The 24188-nt window shown below is 40.2% G+C and overlaps 1 protein-coding gene across 4 annotated transcripts in view; it reads right to left on the reverse strand.

The window, feature by feature from the left end:
• Positions 1-24188, reverse strand: part of MICU1 (mitochondrial calcium uptake 1) — a 274732-nt gene that overhangs the window by 160953 nt on the left and 89591 nt on the right. For all 4 annotated transcript variants that reach the window (XM_037055855.1, XM_037055852.1, XM_037055854.1 and 1 more), the window contains one exon: positions 14285-14447. In XM_037055855.1, the coding sequence (XP_036911750.1) occupies positions 14285-14447 (163 nt within the window). The remainder of the gene's footprint in view (positions 1-14284; positions 14448-24188) is intronic.

Here is a 24188-nt window from a genome sequence, read left to right on the forward strand (position 1 = left end):
GTGAGGAATGCCCCTCTATTCCCACTTTGCTTAGAGTTTTCATTATAAATGGATGTTGTATTTTATCAAATGCTTTTTTCTGCAGCAATTGATATGACCATGGAATTTTTATCCTTCAATTTCTTTATGTGATATATAACATTTATTGATTTGTGAATATTGTATCAACCTTCCATCCCCAAAATAAATCCCACNAGCTGCAGGTTTTTCATATATGGTTTTTAATTGTGGTGAGGTATGACCCCTCTATTCCCACTTTGCTGAGAGTTTTCATTATAAATGGATGTTGTATTTTATCAAATGCTTTTTTCTGCAGCAATTGATATGACCATGGAATTTTTATCCTTCAATTTCTTTATGTGATATATAACATTTATTGATTTGTGAATATTGTATCAACCTTCCATCCCCAAAATAAATCCCACTTAATCATGTTGTAAGATCTTTTTAATGTACTGCTGGATCTAATTTGCTAATATTTTGTTGGGGAATCTTAGAATCTACATTCAACAGGGATACTGGCCTATAATTTTCTTTCTTTGTAGTATCTTTATCTGCAGTGTTTTAGAATTAGGAAAATGCTGGCCTCTTAAAAAGAGCTTGGGAGTCCTTCCTCCTCTTGAATTTTTGGGAACATTTTGAAGAGGATGAGTATTAGTTCTTCAGGAATGTTTGGTAAAATCTGCCTGTGGAGCTACCCAGTCCAAGACTTTTGTCTGCTGGGTGTTTTTGATTACTGCTTCAATTTCATTAGCTGATTTCTGTCTATTCAGGTTGTCTGATTCTTCCTAATTGAGTTTTGAAAGATTGTTTCTAGGAATTTGTCCATTTCACCCAGGCTCTGAAATTTGTTGAGAAATTTGTTGAGGCATATAGTTCTTCATACTATCTTCTTATAAGCCTTTGTATTTCTGTGATATTCTTTATTTCGCTTGATCATTTTCAGTTTCAAAGAAACAGCTCTTGGTTTCATTGATCTTTTATATTGTTTCTTTAGTTGCTATATCATTTATTTCTGCCTGCATCTTTATCATTCCTTCCTTCTACTTACCCTGGGCATTTCTCGTTGTTGCTTTCTAAATCTTCTAAGTATAGAGATAGATTGTTTATTTGAGGTTTTTCTTGTTCTTGAGGTAGGCCTGTAATACTATGAACTTCCCTCCCATAATTGGTTTTGCTGTGTTCTGTAGATTTGGGGTTGTTGTATGTTCATTTTCATTTTTGTCCATTTTTTCCTGGCAGTTTTTAATTTTTCCTTCATCTCTTCGGTAACACATTCATTATTTAATAACGTGCTATTTAGACTACATGTGTTTGGATGTTTCTGAGTTTTTAAAAATTGTAGTTGATTTCTAGTTTCATGCCACTCTGATCCAAGAAGTTGTTTGATATGATTTCAATCTTCTTAAATTTGTTAAGACTTATAATATGTCCTAACATGTGGTCTGTCTTCAAAAATGTTCCATGAGCCCAGAGAAGACTGTATATTCTGCTGCTTTGGGATAAAATGTTCTGCAAATATCAACTGATTCCATCTGATACAGTGTTTCATTTAAGGTCGCTGTTTCCTTGTTGACTTTTTGTCTGGAAGATGTATCCATTGATGTCAGTGGGGTGTTAAAGTTCTCTACTATGACTTACTGCTGTCGATCTCTTTCTTAAAGTCCACCAAGAGTTTTCCTTTTAAAATATATTTAGCTGCTCCTATAGTGGGTGCATATGTGATTACCAGGGTTATATTCTCTTGTTGGATCAATCCCTTTAGCATTATGTAGTGGCCTTTGTCTTTTGCCTTTGTTTTGAAGACTATTTTGTCAGATAAAAGTATTGCTCCACCAGCTTTTCTTTCTTTCCATTGCATGGAATATTTTTGCAATCCTTTTACTTTTAGCCTGTGTAAATCTTTTGTTCTGTGGTAGGTCTCTTGTAGACAGCATATGGTTCCTGTTTTCTTATCCATTGAGCTATCCTGTGTCTTTTGAATAGAGAATTTAATCCATTTATGTTTAGGGTTAATGTTGATAGGCACTTATTTATTGCCATTTTATTTTTTTCATTTAAAAAAAATTTAAATATATTTTATTGATTTAAAATAAAGGAAACAAAGAAAACAAAGAAAAATGGTCACTTTATCATTACAGTTGTTCTATTCCCCCCTTTATTCCCCTCCACCCTGCACACCACTCCCCCCCATTCTCCCACTTTAGTTTATGACCACGTGTCTCAAGTTCTTTAGATTCTATATTTCCCCTACTATTCTTGCCCTCCCCCCTATCTATTTTCTACCTACCATCTATGCTATTTTCTGTATCTTCTCCTCCTCCCACTCCCCTGTTGCTAACCCTCCATGTGTTCTTCATTTCTATGGTTTCACTCCTGATCTAGCTGTCCTCTTGGTTTGCTTTTGTTTTAGGTGTGGTTGTTAATAACTGTGAGTTTGCTGTCCTTTCACTGTTCATATTTTTCATCATCTTTCTCTTAGATAAGTCCCTTTAATATTTCATATAATAAGGGCTTGGTGATGATGATCTCCTTGAATCTGATCTTATCTGAGAAGCACTTTATCTGTCCTTCCATTCTAAATGAAAGCTTTGCTTGATAAAGCAATCTTGGATGTAGGTCTTTGGATTTCATGACTTGGAATATTTCTTTCCAGCTCGTTCTTGACTGTAAGGTCTCTTTTGAGAAATCAGCTGACCGCCTCATGGGAACTCCTTTCTAGGTGACTGTCCCATTATCCCTTGCTGCTTCTAGGATTCTCTCCTTCATTTTCACCTTGGTTAATGTAATTATGATGTGCCTTGGTGTCCAACTTCTTCCTCCTTGAGTCCAACTTCTTTGGGACTCTCTGAACTTCCTGGATTTCCTGGAAGTCTGTTTCCTTTGCCAGACTGGGGAAGTTCTACTTTATTTGTTCAAATAAGTTTTGCACTCGGGGCTGTTTCTTTTCCCCTTCTGGTACCCCTATAATTCGGATGTTGGAACGTTTAAAGATGTCCTGGAGGTTCCTAAGCCTCTCCTCATTTTTTTGAATTCTCGTTTCTTCATTCTTTTCTGGTTGGACGTTTCGTTCTTCCTTCTGGTCCACTCCCTGGATTTGAGTCCCAGCTTCCTTTCCATCACTATTGGTTTCCTGGACATCTCCCTTCATTTCAATTAGTTTAGCCTTCATATGTTCCTCCAATTTGTGACTGTACTCTACCAATTCTGTGAGCATCATGATAAGTAGTGTTTTAAATTGGGCTTCTGAGAGCCTGGCAATCTGTTGGTCGCTTAGAGTTATTGGCTCTGGGGCTTTGAGTTCTTGAGCCATATTTTGGACTGTTCGCACCTGTTACGTATGAGGAGTGAAGCCTTAGGTGTTCACCAGGGTGGGGCAACTCAGTTGCTGGGTTGTGATGCTGTATGTGGGGGCGGGGTCAAAGGAAAGCAATGGCAGTCCCCTCTGCCGGGGCTGCGCATTCTGGCGCGAATGTGCGACCATGGTCAGCCTGCCTCGCACCCTCACTGGGTCCGAGCTGCTACCCCGACTGCCTGCACGCCTGGGTCAGGGGATCTTTCCTGTCCAACCTGCTCTGCTGCTGGCTCCGCCCCTCTTACCAGTAAGGTTGAACGGCTTGTTGTTGTCGGACTTCCGTATAGCTCAATTTTCTGTTCTTTGGCTGCATCTTTGTTTACTAAAATTTTGTTGTATTCAAACTTGGTTGTGGGAGAAGGCACAGTGTTTACACCTACGCCTCCATCTTGGCGGAAGTCTCTATTTATTGCCATTTCAGTCCCTTTAACATTTCTCGCAATGCTGGTCTGGTGGTCGAAAACTCCTTTAGTTTAGGGTTTTTGCTTTTTTTTTTGTTTGAGGTCTTTATTTCATGTTCAATTTTAAATGATAACCTCGCTGGATAGATTAATCTTGCATTCAGATCCCTGCTTTTCATTACTTTGAATACTTCATGCCATTCCCTTCTGGCCTGTAGTATTTCTGATGAAAAATCAGCTAAAAGCCTTATGAGAACTCCCTTGTAGGTAACTAACTGCCTCTCTCTTGCAGCCTTTAAGACTCTCTCATTATCTTTAATCTTTGCCATTTTAATTACGATATGTGTTGGTGTGGACCTCTTTGGGTTCATCCTGATTAGGATTCAGTGCTTCCTGAACTTGTGTGGCTTTTCCCTTCACCAGGGTAGAGAAGTTTTGTCGTTATTTTTTCAATCAGGTCTCTACCCTTTGCTCCCTTTCTTCTCATTCTCGTATTCCTATGATGTGGAAGTTGTTATGTTTTGTTGTCCCAAAGATCACTTAAACTATCCTCCTGCTTTTTAATTCTTTTTTTTCCCTTTTGCTGCTCTGATTGAGTGTTTAATCAGAGTGTTAAAAGAGTGTTTTTTTCTACCTTGTCTTCTAATTTTCTGATTCAGTTATCCACCTCATCCAACCTACTGATTATTTTCCTTCTAGTGTACAGTGGAACTTCAGTTCTTGAATAATCAGTTTTGGAAGGCTGTTCAAGAAGCAATTTGTTCAGAAACTGAATAATTTTTTTCTCATTACATATAATGTAAATTGAATCAATCCATTCCAGACCCCCAAATAATTCCCTGTTTGAACCTTTTTTAAAAATAATTTAAAAAAAGATTTTATTTATCTTTAGAGGGGAAGGGAAGGAGAGAAGGAGAGAAATATCAATGTATGGTTGCCTCTCGTGAGTCCCCTGCTGGGAACTGGCCTGCAATCCAGGCATGTGCCCTAACTTGGAATCGAACCGAGTTCGTGTGGTTCACAGGCCCGCGCTCAATCCACTGAGCTACACCAGCCAGGGCTGAACCTTTCTTATACACTACATATCTAATGTAATGTTTGATCTACAAATAAGCATTCTGAAAACAAAAAGAAAATGAAATGTAAATGGAAATTTAACAAAAAGGAAATGAAACGTATAGTAAAAGAGGAAAATTTATGTACACACTAGAACCTACTTTGAATGATGAGAGCCATTAATGAGTGACATAGAGAGGAGGGATGGAGGGAACTTATTATTTGGAAGGAAGACCCCTTCCATAAAAAGTCAGGTAGCTGTTCTTCTAGGGGTTTTTCTCTGTTTTGTCTCTAGCTCCACTAGAACTTGTCTGGGGTCCCTGGGCTTCTGTCTCACTAAATACCTACCCAATGTTTGTTTCTGCCTGAGTTTTAACACTTGCCTGAAGTGAAACACTGCTTTGTCATTGAAACAGTTTATCACAGTTTCCTAATTCTTTGTAAGGGTGATATTTCTCAATAAAACGTTGCATTTCTCCCCATTTCACAAGCATATCCTTGATTAGTGAAGTAGGAATACCCACTCTTCCCTCTTTTTCTACCTCTCCAATCGCAAATTGAATTAAGTTCCAGAACCAAGGTTCTACTGAGCAGAAAAGTGCTGCTGAGTCAAGAACCAAATTGTTCAAAATGGGACACACTTGAGAGCTAAGGTTTGACTGTATTCTGTATTTCAGGTATTATTCTTCCTTTCTACCTTGTTATTTTTCATGGTTTCTATGTCATTTTCCATACTGTTGAGCATCCTTATAACAGTCACTTTGAACTCGGGTTCTTTTTTTTCTTTAATATAGTTTACTGATTATACCATTACAGTTGTTCTATTCCCCCCTTCATTCCCCTCCACCCGCACACTCCCTCCCCCACCTTTCTCCCCCATTAGTTTATAACCACGTGTCTCAAGTTCTTTAGATTCTATATTTCCCCCACTATTCTTGCCCTCCCCCTATCTATTTTCTACCTACCATCTATGCTATTTTCTGTGCCTTCTCCCCCCTTCTCCTCCCCCCAACCCCCTGTTTCTAACCCTCCATGTGTTCTTCATTTCTATGGTTCCACTCCTGATCTAGCTGTCCTCTTGGTTTGCTTTTGTTTTAGGTGTGGTTGTTAATAACTGTGTGTTTGCTGTCCTTTCACTGTTCATATTTTTCATCATCTTTCTCTTAGATAAGTCCCTTTAATATTTCATATAATAAGGGCTTGGTGATGATGATCTCCTTGAATCTGATCTTATCTGAGAAGCACTTTATCTGTCCTTCCATTCTAAATGAAAGCTTTGCTTGATAAAGCAATCTTGGATGTAGGTCTTTGGATTTCATGACTTGGAATATTTCTTTCCAGCTCGTTCTTGACTGTAAGGTCTCTTGAGAAATCAGCTGACCGCCTCATGGGAACTCCTTTCTAGGTGACTGTCCCCTTATCCCTTGCTGCTTCTAGGATTCTCTCCTTCATTTTCACTTTGGTTAATGTAATTATGATGTGCCTTGGTGTGTTCCTTCTTGGGTCCAACTTCTTTGGCACACTCTGAGATTCCTGAATTTCCTGGAAGTCTATTTCCTTTGCCAGACTGGGGAAGGTCTCCTTTATTATTTGTTCCAGTAAGTTTTCCACTCGTGGCTGTTTCTTTCCCCCTTCTAGTACCCCTATAATTTGGCTGTAGGAACGTTTAAAGATGTCCTGGAGGTTCCTAAGCCTCTCCTCATTTTGTGGAATTCTTGTTTCTTTACTATTTTCTGGTTGGATGGTTCGTTCTTCCTTCTGGTCCATTCCCTTGATTTGAGTCCCATTTTCTTTTACATCACTACTGGTTTCCTGGACATCTCCCTTCATTTCAATTAGTTTAGCCTTCATATGTTCCTCCAATTTGTGACTGTACTCTACCAATTCTGTGAGCATCCTGATAAGTAGTGTTTTAAATTGGGCTTCTGAGAGCCTGGCAATCTGTTGGTCGCTTAGAGTTATTGGCTCTGGGGCTTTGAGTTCTTGAGCCATATTTTGAGCCGTTTGTGCCTGTTAAGTAGCAGGAACGGAGCCCTAGGTTTTCACTAGAGCAGGGCAACTAAGTTGCTGGGTTGTGACGTTGTATGTGGGGGCGGGGTCAAAGAGGGACAATGGCTTCCCTCCGGCACCCGCCACTGCCGCGACCCCCACCAGCACCGCAGCCACCACCATCACCAGGGCCACGCACCCCGCACCACTGCACGTGAGTGTGCCACCACTGTAAGCCCTCCACCACTGGGTTCGCCCCCTGGGGCCTGCGTGGTCCGTCTCACTGCGCGCGAATGTGCGACCTTGGTCAGTCTGCCCCGCACCGGGACTAGGTCCGGGCTGCCTGTGCTCCTAGGTCTGTCATTCCCGACCCTGCTCCACTGCTGGCTCTGCCTCTCTTACCGTCCCCATTGAACGGTTCGTAGCTGTCAGACTTCCGTATAATTCGGTTTTCTGGTCTCTGGGTGTGTCTTAGTTCTCCAAAACTTTTGTTGTATCCAAACTTGGTTGTGGGAGAAGGCACGGTGTTTCCACCTATGCCTCCATCTTGGCGGAAGTACCATGTATTGAACTCTGGTTCTGATAAATCACTTACCTCCATTTCATTTAGCTCTTTTTCTGGAAATTCCTCCTTTTCTTTCATTTTGGGCCTGTTTCTTTGTTTTCTCATTTTTGCCATCTCTTTGTATTTGTTTCTACATATTAAATAGAACTGCTATGACTTCCAGATTTGGTGGGGTGGCCTTCTGTAGTAGGTGTCCTGTGAAGGCTAGTGGGGCAGTCTCCTAGGTCAACTGAGCTAGGTGCTTTAGGAATGAGCCTTCTGTGGGTTATGTGGGCCCTCGAATTATAATTTGTTCTTAATTGCTATTGTCCTGTTCATGGGTGAACTTGACCATCAGGCTGCTGACTGTATGGCTTAGTTCTGACCACATTATACAAATTGTTATATGGGCTTAGCAGCTAAAACAAAACAAAATTGAAAACAGCTGGGGGAAAAAAGAACCAAAAACAAACCAACACCAAGAATAAAAACAACCACCACCAGAAAAATCAGAAAAAAGGAACAAAAACAACAAATGGGAGTAATAGATAGAAAACTGTACTTGAAAAATAATTAAATAAATTTTAAAAAAAGGTAAAAAAACCCCAAAAAACCAACAAAAAAAATTTAAAGAGAAAAGACAAAACCAAAAAGAACTGGAGAAGGAAAAAAGAAATGGGTAAGAGAATATAAAAAGAAATAAAGAAGGGAAAAGAAAGAAAAACAGTAATAATAATTTAAAAAATAATAAATACATATATAGAGAAAAATAAACAATAGGGAAGGAATAGTGGGAAAAAATGTTAAAAAGACAAGAGAAAGAACAGAATAAAAATAGGAAAGACAGGATAAGAAATATGAAAGAAAAAAGTGAAATAGAAAAGAGAAAATAAAGAAAAGATTAAAAATGAAAACAGTGTGGTTGCCTCAGCAGTTGTGCCTACTGCAGTCAGTCTCTGGATATGCTGAATGTGGAGGCCCCTGAATCCCTCTCCAATGCTTCTTGGAGCTGGCCACTTGTGCCATTCTTGGGCTTCCCAAGAGGTTCTCTGTTGCAAGGCAATTTCAAACACTGACCTTGCCTTGCCTTAGGCAAGTCTGTCAGGCTTCTAGTAGACCAGCGGCACCGGCATGGGGTCTTGGTAACCCAGAGGGTGGGGGAGGGACTTCCGCCAAGATGGAGGCATAGGTGGAAACACTGTGGCTTCTCCCACAACCAAGTTTGAATACAACAAAGGTTTGGAGAAACTAAGACACAACCAAAGGACAGAAAATTGAATTATACGGAAGTCCGACTACATCTAACCTTTCAACGGGGAGTGTAAGAGGGGCGGAGCCAGCAGCGAGCAGGGTCGGGCAGGACAGGGCCCCCCGACCCAGGCGCGCAGGTAGATGGGAACCAGTTGGAATGTGGGGCAGACCACGGGCGCATATTCGCGCACAGTGAGACAGACCACGCAGGCCCCAGGGGGCGAGGGCTGACGGTGGTGGCACACTCGAGTGCAGCGGGACGAAACGCGTGGGCCTGGTGATGGCAGCAACTGCGGCACCGGTGAGGGCTGTGGCGGCAGGCGGTGGACAGGACGCCATAGTCCCTCTTTGACCCCGCCCCCACATACAGCGTCACAACCCAGCGACTTAGTTGCCCTTTGGCACCGGTGAGGGTCGGGGCAGCAGGCGGCAGACGGGACGCCAGAGTCCCTCTTTGACCCCGTCCCCACATACAGCGTCAAAACCGAGCAACTTAGTTGCCCTGTTCTAGTGAACACTTTAGGGCTCTGATCCTGCTATGTAACAGGCACGAACAACCCGAAAGATGGTGCGAGAAGAACTCAAAGTCCCAGAGCCAATAACTCTAAGCGACCAAGAAGTTGCCAGCCTCTCAGAAGCACAATTCAGGACACTATTTATCAGGATGCTCACAGAACTGGTAGGTTATAGTCACAAATTAGAGGAACAAAGTCACAAATTAGAGGAACATATGAAGGCTAAACTAATTGAAATGAAGGGAAATGCACAGGAAACCATTAGTGATGGAAAGGAAACTGGGACTCAAATCAATGGAGTGGACCAGAAGGAAGAATGAAACATCCGACCAGAAAGGAATGAAGAAATGAGAATTCAAAAAAATGAGGAGAGGCTTAGGAACCTCCAGGACATCTTTAAACGTTCCTACATCTGGATTATAGGGGTACCAGAAGGGGGAAAGAAACAGCCATGAGTGGAAAACTTATTTGAACAAATAATAAAGGAGAACTTCCCCAGTCTGGCAAAGGAAATAGACTTCCAGGAAATCCAGGAAGCTCAGAGAGTGCCAAAGAAGTTGGACCCAAGAAGGAACACACCAAGGCACATCATAATTACATTAGCCAAGACCAAAATGAAGGAGAGAATCCTAGAAGCAGCAAGGGATAAGGGGACAGTCACCTACAAAGGAGTACCCATCAGACTGTCAGCGGATTTCTCAAAAGAGACCTTACAGGCAAGAAGGGGCTGGAAAGAAGTATTCCAAGTCATGAAATCCAAAGACCTACAGCCAAGATTGCTTTATCCAGCAAAACTTTCATTTAGAATGGAAGGACAGATAAAGTGCTTCTCAGATAAGGTCAAGTTCAAGGAGTTCATCATCACCAAGCCCTTATTATATGAAATGCTAAAGGGACTTATATAAGAAAAAGAAGATGAAAAGTATGAACAGTGAAAGGACAGCAAACACACAGTTCTTAACAACCACACCTAAAACAAAAGCAAACCAAGAGGACAGTTAGATCAGGAGTGGAACCATAGAAATGAAGAACACATGGAGGGTTAGAAATAGGGGGGTGGGAGGGGGAGAAGGGGGGAGAAGGCACAGAAAATAGCATAGATGGTAGGTAGAAAATAGATAGGGGGAGGTCGAGAATAGTGAGGGAAATATAGAATCTAAAGAAGTTGAGACACGTGATTATAAACTAAGGGGGGGAGAATGGTGGGGGAGGGAGGGTGCGGGTGGAGGGGAATGAAGGGGGGGAATAGAACTACTGTAATGGTAGAATCAAAAAAATATATTAAAAAAAAAAAGAAGAAGGGAACCGAGAGGTTGGGGATGCCTGGGGTCTTATCCTTTGAATGTCCCCCTGTCTGAGCTGCTGTCCCTTCCTCCACAGAAATTAGCTCAGCAGGGGGAACCAGGACCTGGCAGGGGTGATTCACAGACTCTGGGGTGTTGCTCACTCTCTGTGGAGGGAGGTTGGGGGCATCTCAAGCACTTTCTCTCCTTCCCATGGCTACACTGCCTAAACTTGAGCTCTGCCCCTGGTAATGTAGCCACAGAGCCCAGCACACATCCACCTTACTCCTGGACAGTAGCCCACTTGGAAGATGTAGTTGCAAAAACCCAGCTTAGCGTGGCTCCCTGGCATATCCCTGATGCCTAAACCAAGCAGGAGAGGATCAAGAAAAAAAAAATCTCTGTGCAGCCTGTGACAGCAGCGGGGGCTGAACCTCCCAGCTCCTCCAGGGTGCCAAAAGGGCCAAATGTCCCACTCCTTCACGCAGTCTGACTGAGTCGGGTGGGGCCACATTTCCAGCCTAGAGCCTACCCTTGTCTTGGGGCAGACCTGGCATCTGCAGGTCTTGGGAGGAGCACCACCCATGCTGCCCAGTGGGTGACAGCAGTCCTCTTCCTCTAGCCTGAATAGCCAGACTGGCTGTCTGCCCAAAGTTCATCCAGAGAACAGAGGACCCTTCAAAACCACTGCTGGGTGTATGAAGCAGACTCATCTTCTGGCCTGCAACTGCCACATGGCTCCTAGGTAGACGCAGTTTGGAGTGAACTTCCCAAGCTGGTGTTGTTAAGAATGGGCTCACTCCTTCACTTGGATGGTGCTCTCGAAGTCTCCCAGGTGGATCAAATCCTCACTGCTTCCCACCACCTGATGCTACATGGCCTCCCCTTCCTATCTCTTGTTGCTCTGGATTAGGAACCCCTGATTAGGGCTGAGACCCTACGCTCCTGAGGGTAGGAGGTCTGCCAGCACAACCATCTTCCAGCTTCCTGGTTGTTGCACCTGAGTGAGGTGACTCACCCTGTCCTTGTCTCTTCTGTCTTTCTCCATGCTCCTGCTTATAACATTTTAGATAAGCCACACTAAACACTTTTTTCAACTTAAGCTGCTACATCTCCTGGTCTTGGTACAGTGGCCTTATGTGGTAGTTTTTTTACCTTCCCATTACCAGTAAGTCATGGTAGAAATGTATGTTGCCATCACCATGGCTGCTGCTGAGCTGGGACATAGGACATGGTAGGCAGGTAAGCAAAGGCCACATTACTTTACCAAAATCTGGCAACCTCTTTCTTCATTAAGCCCACCTTGGTTGCTGTAAGTTTTTTTTATTGGATTCCAAAGTTCCAAAAAAGTTGCTTCTGTCCATTTTTGGCATCTTAATGGTTGCTTCAGCAGAAGGATTAATTGTTAGAGCTCTCTGCTCCGTTATTTTTTTCCCAGCATGTCTCTCACAAATATCTGTAAATTGTTATGCTTAACTTACAATATTTTTTACATATATATTTTATTGATTATACCATTACAGTTGTTCTATTCCCCTCTTCATTCCCCTCCACCTGCACACCCGCTCTCCCACCATTTCCTCCCACTTAATTTATAACCACGTGTCTCAAGTTCTTTAGATTCTATATTTCCCCTACTATTCTTGCCCTCCTCCTATCTATTTTCTACCTACTGTCTATGCTATTTTCTGTACCTTCTCCCCACTTCTCCTTTTCCCACTCCCCTGCTGCTAACCCTCCATGTGTTCTCCATTTCTATGGTTCCACTCCTGATCTAGCAGTCCTCTTGGTTTGCTTTTGTTTTAGGTGTGGTTGTTAAGAACTGTGAGTTTGCTATCCTTTCTCTGTTAATATTTTTCATCTTCTTTTTCTTAGATAAGTCCCTTTAGCATTTCATATAATAAGGGCTTGGTGATGATGAACTCCTTGAACTTGACCTTATCTGAGAAGCACTTTATCTGTCCTTCCATTCTAAATGAAAGTTTTGCTGGATAAAGCAATCTTGGCTGTAGGTCTTTGGATTTCATGACTTGGAATACTTCTTTCCAGCCCCTTCTTGCCTGTAAGGTCTCTTTTGAGAAATCCGCTGACAGTCTGATGGGTACTCCTTTGTAGGTGACTGTCCCCTTATCCCTTGCTGCTTCTAGGATTCTCTCCTTCATTTTAGTCTTGGCTAATGTAATTATGATGTGCCTTGGTGTGTTCCTTCTTGGGTCCAACTTCTTTGGCACTCTCTGAGCTTCCTGGATTTCCTGGAAGTCTATTTCCTTTGCCAGACTGGGGAAGTTCTCCTTTATTATTTGTTCAAATAAGTTTTCCACTCGTGGCTGTTTCTTTCCCCCTTCTGGTACCCCTATAATCCGGATGTTGGAACGTTTAAAGATGTCCTGGAGGTTCCTAAGCCTCTCCTCATTTTTTTGAATTCTCATTTCTTCATTCCTTTCTGGTGGGATGTTTTGTTCTTCCTTCTGGTCCATTCCATTGATTTGAGTCCCAGTTTCCTTTCCATCACTATTGGTTTCTTGTGCATTTCCCTTCATTTCAATTAGTTTAGCCTTCATATGTTCCTCTAAGTTGTGCCTATAATCAACCAGTTCTGTGAACATCCTGATGACCAGTGTCTTGAACTGTGCATCTGAGAGGCTGGCTATTGCCTGGTCGCTCAGAGTTATCAGCTCTGGGGCTTTGAGTTCTTTTTGAGCCATCTTTTGGCCTGTTTGTGCCTGTTCCGTAGTAGGATCGGAGCCCTAAAGTGTTCACTAGAGCAGGGCAACTAAGTTGCTGGGTTGTGATGTTGTATGTGGAGCGGGGTCAGAGAGGAGCAATGGTGGTCACGTCTGCCACCTCCACCACTGGGGCCTGCGTGCTTCCTCTCCCCTCGCGCGCTCGAATGTGTGACCGCAGTGAGTCCTTCACCATTGGGTTCGCCCCCCGGGGCCTGCGTGGTCCATCTCACTGTGCGCGAATGTGCGACCGTGGTCAGTCTGACCCACACCCTGCCCGGCCCGCGCTGCCTGTGTGCCTGGGTCTGGGGATCTTTCCTGCCCGATCCTGCTCCACTGCTGGCTCCGCCCCTCTTACCAGTCCGGTTGAACGGTTCGTTGTTGTCGGACTTCCATATAGTTCAATTTTCTGTTCTTTGGCTTTGTCTTTGTTTACTAAACCTTTGTTGTATTCAAACTTGGTTGTGGGAGAAGGCACAGTGTTTCCACCTATGCCTCCATCTTGGTGGAAGTCCCAGAACTCTGATCTAACTTACAATATTAAGACATTTATTTTCATTCATCACACCTCATTTGTTCAGGCTATGTCCTCTACATGAGACACCTTTCCCACTATTCTTTGAATATATTTAAGACAGTTTATTTAAACTCTTTGTAAAGTAAGTGCAATGCCTATATAGGCTTTTATTCAAATTTAGATGTATTCTTAAGAAACCATTCTCCCAACTTTCAGATTCACCTAAGTGCCTCTTCTTTATACTGCCACAGCACCTCCATTCTTTAACAATTCATGACATTCCTGAAATTACCTGTTACTTTCTCTGCCTCCCTCACTAAGGAGTAACTTGATGGCAGTCACATATGTAATGCATTGCCTTCAGGACCAGTCTCATTATACGCAATGGATCTCAGCTGGAGGAGTACAATCCCTCGGTCCTTTACCCTGGTTGGGGATTGCCACATTAGACTGCAGGCTCCTCTCCTGTACTCCTAAGGCCCAGCACAATGCCTGACATACAATGCCTGACATCAGAGGTTGCCAGAGGAGCTATGTGGTGAACAGAATTATTGCATGGGCCTATAAAGTTCAGGCAATACATGGAAAATAACAAAGTAGCACACAGCAAAATAAGTATCACAATCTTATTTTTCACAATAGCAACTTACGTTCTGGTTGTTTTTCATTGGGTGTAATGGATCGCACAAAATCTTGTGGAGTCATAAACACTTCAGATTCCCCATGCTCACTGATGACTTTCAAGGTGGCAAAATATCGGAAGATTTTGTCTGGTGTGGAATATGCTCTAATCCTATTCTCATATTCCATTACCTAAAATTAGAAATTCAGAGTGTTACTATTAAGCAATTTTCATTTTTATATATTTTGTATCTTATTTTGAGAAATTTGATTATATCACTTTTTTCTATTACTTAGTATTTTTTACATTAGATGTAAACTTGAATTTCAAAACTCTTGAACCTCTTTTTTCCAATATACCTTTCATACTCTACTTGAGGCAATGTTTGTGTTCACTTGTTTAGAATTTTTTTAAAAAGAACTTTCTAATAACAATGCCCTGGCTGGTGTGGCTCAGTGGATTGGTTGCCAGCCTGCAAACCAAAGGGTCACTGGTTCCATTCCCAGTCGGGCACATGCCTGGGTTGCAGGCCAGGTTCCCAGTAGAGAGTGCGTGAGAGGCAACCACATTGATGTTTCTTTCTTTCTCTCTCCATCCATTTCCCTCGCTAGAAAATGAATAGATAAATAAATTTTAAAAGCAGAATTTTCTTATTTCTGAAGTCACTAAAAGCTAGCAAAATTAAAAAATGTCGTGAGAATTCAGAACATCTTGGTTAACAGAGCATCAGGGTATAAAGCCATATACATAATGGCGTAGAGATTCTTAAATACCAAGTGTTTTTTTAAAAAAGAAGTGATTTTATACACTTTACTCTTATGCAATTTCCTGAATCCTAAAACAAAACAGACTTGGGACTTCATGGGTATGAAGAGCTAATGGTCTTTCAAATACAAAGTACACAAAATGATAACATTAAAAAAGTAAAGTTATATACCATGGAAACTCAATTATTAATTGGTCTCAAACAGTAAAACTTCTACTCTTTTTTATAAAATGAAGCAAACTGTTAGAGAGTCTATATACAGCTTATTTAGAAAAGAGCAAAGTTGGGAAGTGCACAGCAAACACTTGAATAGGAACAAAATCAAACAAGACACACATTTAACTAAAAGAGTATAATATTAAATGAAATTCCATTTCCTTATCTGAGATCCAAGCCCCCAAGCCCCCATTCTGTTCATGAAACATACAAAATACTGTATCTTCTGAATAGAAGATACAGTATTAGATATAGATTCCATTTCCTTATCTGAGATCCAAGCCCCTATTCTGTTCATGAAACATACAAAATACTGTATCTTCTGAATAGAAGATACAGTATTAGATATATTCTTTTAGATATTTCTAAAAGAATACTGCATAGTATTCTTTTACAAATACAGGTATTTAAGAAGTCATTTTCACCAAAACCAAGTATACATAATACTATGGTGAAAAGATTTCTCTAATACCTGAATTTTATATGTTCAAACAGTCAACAATAAATAGCACCTTCTAAGTAATTGGTTAGAAAATGTGTCAAGGGCAATACGATCTAAACTCCCATCAGTTCAATGTCTGTAAAGCAACCCATAATATTAAGAAAAACACTGTGAGTTTTTTAATTTGCATATTAGCACAGCTACTATTGTAAATGTTAGTCCTGGCTAGATGATCACTTTGAGGTCACTGACAGCAGCTACTAAACAGTGGTCTTAATCCCATTACCAGATATGCAACTAAGAAAGACCTGCTAACTGGTAACTACATGTGACAGGAGTCTTTCTAATGATAATTTGCATTAAAATCTGGATACTGATTTCAGAGATTTTATTAAAAGATTTGCCATGTGGCAAAAACACTAAGAAGCTTTTCAAACTCTTAGTGGTCTTAAGACTTAACCAACAGTCTTAAATCAAAGACATTTACATCATACTACAAATATCTGCTGATAATACTGGCTCAGAATAAATGACTTTCTTTAGGCCTTCTATATGCTTGCTCTTCTGAATAAAAACCAAAAATAATTGGCTTGAAATGTTTAGAGTATAAGTTGTTAGCTACAGTAAAGATGGCTTTGTGAACTAAAAATAGTTGATTCAGTCACACAGAAGACAAAGGCAGAAAGATAGCTAAAAAGTCAATGATTTTCACTGAGTTCCAGCCAAGATGGAGGCATAGGTAGAAACCCTTCACTTCCCTGCACAATGGAAGGAGGATAACAACCAATCTAAAATCAACAAATAACCAAAAGTGTCAGAAAATCAAACTGCATGGAACGCTGACAACCAAGGAATTACAGAAAAAATCAACAAGAACAAGCAGACCAGTAAGGCGGCAGACCACACAGGCTGACTCAGAAAAACTGGGGCAAGGTGGTGGACCAGCTGGGCGGGGCTAGCTGAAGAGGAAACTGAGACTCAGAGTTGACTGCGGACTATGGTGGTTGCTGTGGTGGGAGAAACTCCCAGTCTCACAAGAGAATTTGCTGGAAGTGGGGCTAGAGCTGAGGAGGACAGTTGCACCATTCCCTCTCTGGCCCCTCCCCAACAGGCAATACTGCAGAACAGCAGGGAGGGTTGCCTGGCTCTGGTGAGTTCCTAAGGCCCAGCCTCCTTACAACTCAAGGTGCACCAAGACAAAGAAATAGGGCCCAAATGAAAGAACAAAGCAAAACCTCAGTAAGAGAACTAAGTGATGAGGAGATAGCCAACCTATCTTATGGAGAGTTCAAAGCCCTAATAATCAAAATACTCACAGAACTGACTGAGCTTGGTCGCAAAATGAAAGAACAAATGAAAGATACCCAAAGTGAAATAAAGCAAAATACTCAGGGAACCAAGAGTGACAGGAATGAAACCAGGAGTCAAAGCAACGATTTAAAACAAAAGGAAGAATTAAATGTCCAACAAGAACAAGAACTCAAAAACGTGGACAGAGACTCATGAACCTCTGAGACAACTTGAAACATTCCAATATCCGAATTATAGAGTTGCTAGGAGAAGAACAAGAGCAAGAAACGAAAAACTTATTTGAACAAATAAGGAAGGAAAACTCCCCCAATCTGGCAAAGGAAAAAGACTTCCAGGAAATCCAGGAAGCTCAGAGAGTCCCAAAGAAGTTGGACCCAAAGAGGAACACACTAAGGCACATCATCATTGAGTTATCCAAGGTTAAAAGATAAGGAGAGCATCCTAAAAGAAGCAAGAGAAAAGGAGTGAGTTGCCTACAAAGGAATGCCCATAAGGCTATCAGCTGATTTCTCAAATGAAACCTTGCAGAATAGAAGGGGCTAGAAAGAAATATCTAAAGTCATGAAAGGCAGGGACCTACATCCAGGAGGACTCTATCCAGCAAAGCTTTTTTTTTAAAATCTTTTTTCCCTTTTATCTTTAGAGGGGAAGGGAAGGAGAAAGGGAGAGAAGTATCAATGTATGGTTGCCTTTTGTGTGTCCCCTGCTGGGAACTGGCCTGCAACCCAGGCATGCGCCCTGACTGGGAGTCGAACTGCGACCCTCTGGTTCACAGGCCCACGCTCAATCCACTAAGCTACACCAGCCAGGTCAGCAAAGCTTTTATTTAAAATGGCAGGGCAGATAAAGTGCTTCCCAGAGAAGGTCAAATTAAAGAAGTTCATCATCACCAAGCCATTATTATATGAAACGTTGAAGGTACTTATCTAAGAAAAAGAAGATAAAAAATGTGAACAGTAAAATGACAACAAACTCACAACTATCAACAAATGAACCTAAAAGAAAAGACAAACAATGAAAACAAAAACTAAGCAAACAAGCAGAACAGGAACAGAATCAGAGAAATAGACATCACATGGAGGGATTTCAGTGGGGAGGAGGAAGGGAAGAATGTGGGGAAAAGGTACAGGGAAGAAGCAGCATAATTAGTAGGCATAAAATAGATGGGGAGAGATAAAAATGGTATAGGAAACAGAGGACTCAAAGAACTTACATGTACAGCCCATGGACATGAACTTAAGGGGAGGGGGATGCTGGAGGATTGGTGCGGGGGGTGGGGTGGGGCAGAGTGGAGGGAGGATGAAGTGGGGAAAATTGGGGAAACTGTAATAGCATAATCGATAAAAAATACTTTAAAAATGAAAGAGAAAAAAGTCAATAATTTGCAGACTAAAAATCAGATTCCTTGGTTGTTACAAGAATCACTAACTTACACTGCTTAATATTATTAAACAGTTTTGCATTCCTGCATTGGTAGAGTTTTGTATATACATACCATACAGTATACATTTTGCATTTTTTCCCAGTTAGCAATGTATCTTAGAGATCATTCCATATCAACTAATATGGAGCTGCCTCCTTTTAAGTGGTCATGTTAAAAAGAATACTAACAAATTATTATCCAAAGGTCTCAGAATACAGGGTCCAATATAACAAAAGCTAGGAAACTAAGATGTATCAAAAACTGTTGAAGGATATTGTATGTTTAGCCAGGAGAAAAAATTTAATAATAGAATTACAATAGTTATATTCAATCATTTACTTAAAACATTCTTGAGCATCATGGTGTTAAGACAGTTGTCTTCAGTAAAACTGCTGGACTTTTAACTGGTTCAAAATTCAGGCATTATATTTCCCAACTGCACCAAATAGTAGCCAAGTAGTAGTAGTAGCAATTATACAATAGATAAGGGACAATGTCTCTTTACAAAGTAGTCCAATTAATAAATGTAACAGAAAACCTATATAATTTTATTAACCAATGTCTTCCCAACAGGTCATAAAAATAAAAAAATTAAAAATATCTCTGTTTTTCATTACTACCTATTCTAGTTTTATTTGTTTTGATTTTCAATTACTTTTTCTATTTCAACTATTATGGCTATATTTATCTATTTAGCACGTAAGCAGTGCATTCTATTATTTTATTCTGAATATTTAATAAAATTGATTCTATTAGGTTAAATAAACATAAAAGATATGATAAACATAGAATATTACCATTTTGCAACCCTAATGAATTAATAGATTTAGCCACTGAACATCAATATCTGCTACTATCACAAAAAGATAAGCATTAGACATCAGGTGTCTCCTGATGAAAGAATACAGTATATTCTATAGTAGTGCCACAAAGATAAAATCTGAGTAGTTCCACAAACATAAAATCAGACTCAGGGATTTCCTGAGTCTGATCAAGACAAAGAATCCAGTTGCCAATATTCGGGTAATAGAGAGAACAGAGGTATGTGTTGAATTTCACTGAGAATAAACATCAGGAAAATCCTGATAGTAGAAAATCTTATTGGTAAAATGGCCTGGGTTCTGCTAGATTAAAAGATATCAAAACCAAAATAGGACCCTGACTGGTGTGGCTCAGTTGGTTGGAACATCGTCCTGTAACCAAAAGGTGCTGTTCCCGGTCAGGGTACATTGCCTAGGTTGTGGGTTCAATTCCCAGCCTGTGTGTAAACAATCCCCAGTCTGGGCAGTACAGTCCAGGCCACTAAGGAAGGCCACCAATCAATGCTTCTCTCCCATTGATGTTTCTTTCTGTCCCTTCTTTTCTCTCTAAAAAACAAAAGGCAATGCAAAATCATTTCATGGGTGAGGATAAAAAAATAAGGAAAATTAAACTATATATCTAGGGATGCATATTTGGGTAATAAAACTATAAAGAATGAAATGATTCCTATAAAATCAACTTACTGAGTTCCTCTACTGTGTATTATTTTACAGTAAAATAATTATTTTCTAAAAATTCAGACATTCTCATGGACATGGACAACAGGGTGGGCACTGACTATGGAGGTGGGTGGGTGGGGCAGGGAAGAGCAGTGGGGGAAAATTGGAACAACTATAATAGAACAACAATAGAAAATAAAATTCAGATATTCTGTATAGCATTGAATAGCAGTACTAGGTTCATGGGTAAAAACATTACAAACAAGATTTTGACCAAATAGGGAACTTCTTATGGTAATGGTATTCCAAAATGAGACAGACTTCCATAGCATAGGAAATATTCAAGTGAAAGATGAATAAACAAATTAAGGCCATAAAAATTTTGTCCATCAAGAGATAATGTCAACAGAGTAAACAGGCAATCTACAGAATGAGAGTAGATAATGAATTAACCACCAGATCATATAGACAACTCCTAAACTCAACAATAAAAAGAAGCAAAACAAACACCGAATTAAAAAATGGGCAAAGGATGTGAGTATACTTCTCCAGAGGTGGTATACAAATGGCCAATAAACACATAAAAAGAATTTTAACATAACTGCTCACTAGGGAAATGCAAATGAATAGTACACTGAGATACCTTTCACAACCATTAGCATGACAAATATTAAAAAATACAAAATAATAGGTGTTGGCAAGGATGTGGGAAAAATGGAATCCTTGCTGGTGACAATATAAAATGGTTCAGTACTGTGGAAAAAAACAGGCTTGTGGTTCCATAAAAAAGTTAAAAATAGAATGACCAATGATGAAGTAGTTTAACTTCTGGGTAAATACACAAAAGAATGGGAAGTAGAATCCCAAAGAGATATTTGTATACCCATGTGCATAGCAGCATTATTAACAACAGCTAAAATATAGAAACAGCCCATTTATCAATGGATAAATGGATGAGCGATATATGGTATACACGTACAATGGAATGTTACTCAAGCCTTCAAAAAAGGAAGAAAATTCAGACTTATGTTGCATGATGAACCTTGAGAACATTATACTAAGCTCAGTAAGCCAGTCACAAAAAATGCAAATACTGGACTTCCGGCCAAGATGGAGGCATAGGTAGATATATTTTGCTTCCTCGCACAACGAAAAGAAAGACAACAACAAAAACAAAAAATAACCAGCACTTACAGAAAATCAAACTGTATGGAAGTCCAACAACCAAGGAGTTAAAGAACATTCATTCACACTGATTGGAGTAGAGATGGGCAGCCAGGGTTAAAAGGACACACAGCAAGGTGGCAGCTGGTGGACCGCGCAGGTAAGGCGACTGGCAGACTGGGCGGTCCCACATTTGTGTGCACATAAACCAGGAGGAACAATCAGGGAGCAAGACAGAGTTCCAGCACAGGAATGGAAAGCCTAAAACCTCTGGCTATAAAAAACCGGCGGGGACTGAGGCAGGGGGAGAAACTCCCAGCCTCACAGGAGACTTTGCTGGAGAGACCCACCAGGTCCTAGAACATACACAAACCCATCCATCCGGGAATCAGCGCCATAAGGGCCCAGTTTACTTGAGGGTAGCAGGGGAAGTGACTGAAAGCTGGCCAAGAGTCAGAGTTGAGTAAGCAGCATTGTTCCCTCTTGGACCCCCTCCTCCACATACAGAGCCATAATGCAGTCATGTGGGTTGCCCCACCCTGGTGAATACCCAAGGCTCCGCAGGATGGGTTCGTTTAGGTCCAAGTAGAATTCCAAAAGAAAAGCAATGACAGTGTAGCAATACTGATGCAATGTGTGGGAATTCTTCAGAATTGAGGACTTAAGGCAGGGGTGGCCAGCCTTTTGGCATCTCTGGGCCACACTGGAAGAAGTGTTGTCTTGGGCCACACATTAAATACACAAATATTAACGAACTCTGATGAACAAAAAATAGGTCCAGCCATAATTTTTGTGATATTCACCACCAGAGATAAGCAAAAATGTCCTCACATAATAAGCCTAATTTTGCAGCAGCTCTTTCGATAACCTTAAAATCGTTGAGCAGGTTGCAAGTTTGTGATCACTACACAGAAAATGTACATATCTAAGTAATACAATGTCACTGATTTTCAATATTTTTTATTATAAAAGTAAAAGAAAGGAGGGTAACATAAAACTAGTGGGATGTTTGACATTGTATTTGAGAAACTAGTGCATCAGTATCTGGTTTGATAGAAGTAGTTGCAATACTCAGTGAGTTCTCAAGGTGTTCATCAGATATTTTGGTTACAATTTTACTCTTAATGTGTTTCGTTCTTGAAAATAGTTGCTTGCAAATGTAGGTGTTGCCAAATAGTGATGACATGAATATGGCATGATTGTGAACCAAGGGATATTTGGGAAGACAGGACCTATAAAAGTCCAGTAAAGAGACACAATCAAAGTTTTCTTTAAGTTGAATGTTAGATTGCAGCTCTATGCATTCCATTTGAAAACTGGCAGGTAATGTATTTATGTCAACTGAAAATGGAGTTGCAAATATAGCAAAATATTGATTATTTTCCTGGAAATCTTGAAATCTGTTTTCAAATTCTTGTATCAAATCAAAAAGCAAGGTTGCATATTTTTTGCTGTTCACAGGACTGTGTTTAACCAACATGTCAAAATGCATAAAATTGTTTGCCTTAATTTGACCTTGCCACAATTTCAGTTTCATTTGGAACACTGTTATGGTTTGAAACATGGTACTGATAAGTTGGTTTTCACCTTGAAGATGCATGTTTGACTCATTTAAGTGAGCAGTTAAATACACTAAAAATGCTAAATCTGTAAGCCAGTTTTCAGTGTCAAGTTCTGGCACTTTTAATACCATAAACAACAACATGTCGCAAACCATAAAATCTTTTCAACACTTGGCCCTGACTTAGCCATCTTACTTCCGAAAAGTAAATGATGTCGCTATAGTCAGCATCAATACTTTTAAGGAATTCCTGGAACTGGCAATGAGTCAATCCCTTGGCTCCTATGAAATTCACAGTCTTGATGAATATTTGCATGATGTTATCCATTTCTAAAGCTTTTGTGCATAAATTTTCTTGATGTACAATGCAACTTCATCAAACATGAGTTTTGGGCAGCAATTGCATCGTCTTCTATTAATTTTAAAGAAATCTCTCTTTCACATACTGTCCAATGGGGCAATGTCAGTGACTATACCAGATATGTTGACAATGGACAAAGAAAACTACTTTATTTTTTACTGCTTCTTACAAATCTCTTGATTTAGTTGTATCTTTTACTGGCACTAAAGAAGTCGTTTCTTCAGTGACATTATATTCATCATCAATACCTCTAATAAAAATCACAAGTTGAGCCATATCTGTAGCATCAACACTACCACCCATCACCAAAGCATAAAATTTAAAATTAGCAGCTTTACTCTCCAAACTTTTTTTGATAGATTTTCCACTTTCTTCAGTTCCCCTGGCTATAATCTGGTGAGACAAACTGATTTTAGAAATATCTCGCTTTTTTTCAGGGCAAATTGTATCTGCCATGCTTTCTATGCATTGCTTAATAAACTCGCCATCAGTAAATGGTTTTGACTTTTTTGCTATTTAATATGCTACCACATAACTAGCTTTTACAATGGAATCTGCCTGAGTTGTAACTTTTTTTTAAAAAGTTTTTGTTGACAAGACAGACCTTTTTTCAATTCTGCTGTTTTGTCCTTGAGATGCAATCTTTCATATGCGTTGAATTTGACAACATGTCTTTGCATATATAATGCCTTTTCAAATTATAGTCTTTGAAAACTTCCATACAAATTAAGCAGAGTGCACAAAACAACCGGACCATACATAGAAATAATAAATAGTATATTAAAGACGCTAGTTTATCTCTAAACCAGTTAGTTTACCACTAGTTTGCCTTTAGTTCCACTCTGAAGTAGGAGAGAAAAATGGCATTGAAAAGAATATACAGCAATGTATTTTTTTATATTAATTTTATTCTTCTTAAAAAAACTGAAGCAAATCACCTCAACAAAAAAGTAGCTACTTTCATTGAACAATCTTCTTTTTATCTGTAATTTTTCTTTTGGGGGGGTTCTTTTTGCTTTTGAGATGTTGTAGAAGCCATGTTGGGATTAAAAAAATAATAATAGATTAGGAGCTTTATTTCTTTTATTTTGAAAATTGACAGGAAACTAGAAAGCAAGGTTTGGGCCCTTCCCCAGCTATCTTGGCTGCTGATACAGGGTGAGGCGGAGGACGGATTGTAAAGCGTGGCAGGCGATATGTGAGGTGC

The sequence above is a fragment of the Sturnira hondurensis genome, unplaced genomic scaffold (assembly GCF_014824575.4).
Source record: "Sturnira hondurensis isolate 20B ecotype Veracruz unplaced genomic scaffold, ASM1482457v3 Scaffold0008761, whole genome shotgun sequence".
In the NCBI taxonomy this organism is placed as follows: domain Eukaryota; kingdom Metazoa; phylum Chordata; class Mammalia; order Chiroptera; family Phyllostomidae; genus Sturnira; species Sturnira hondurensis.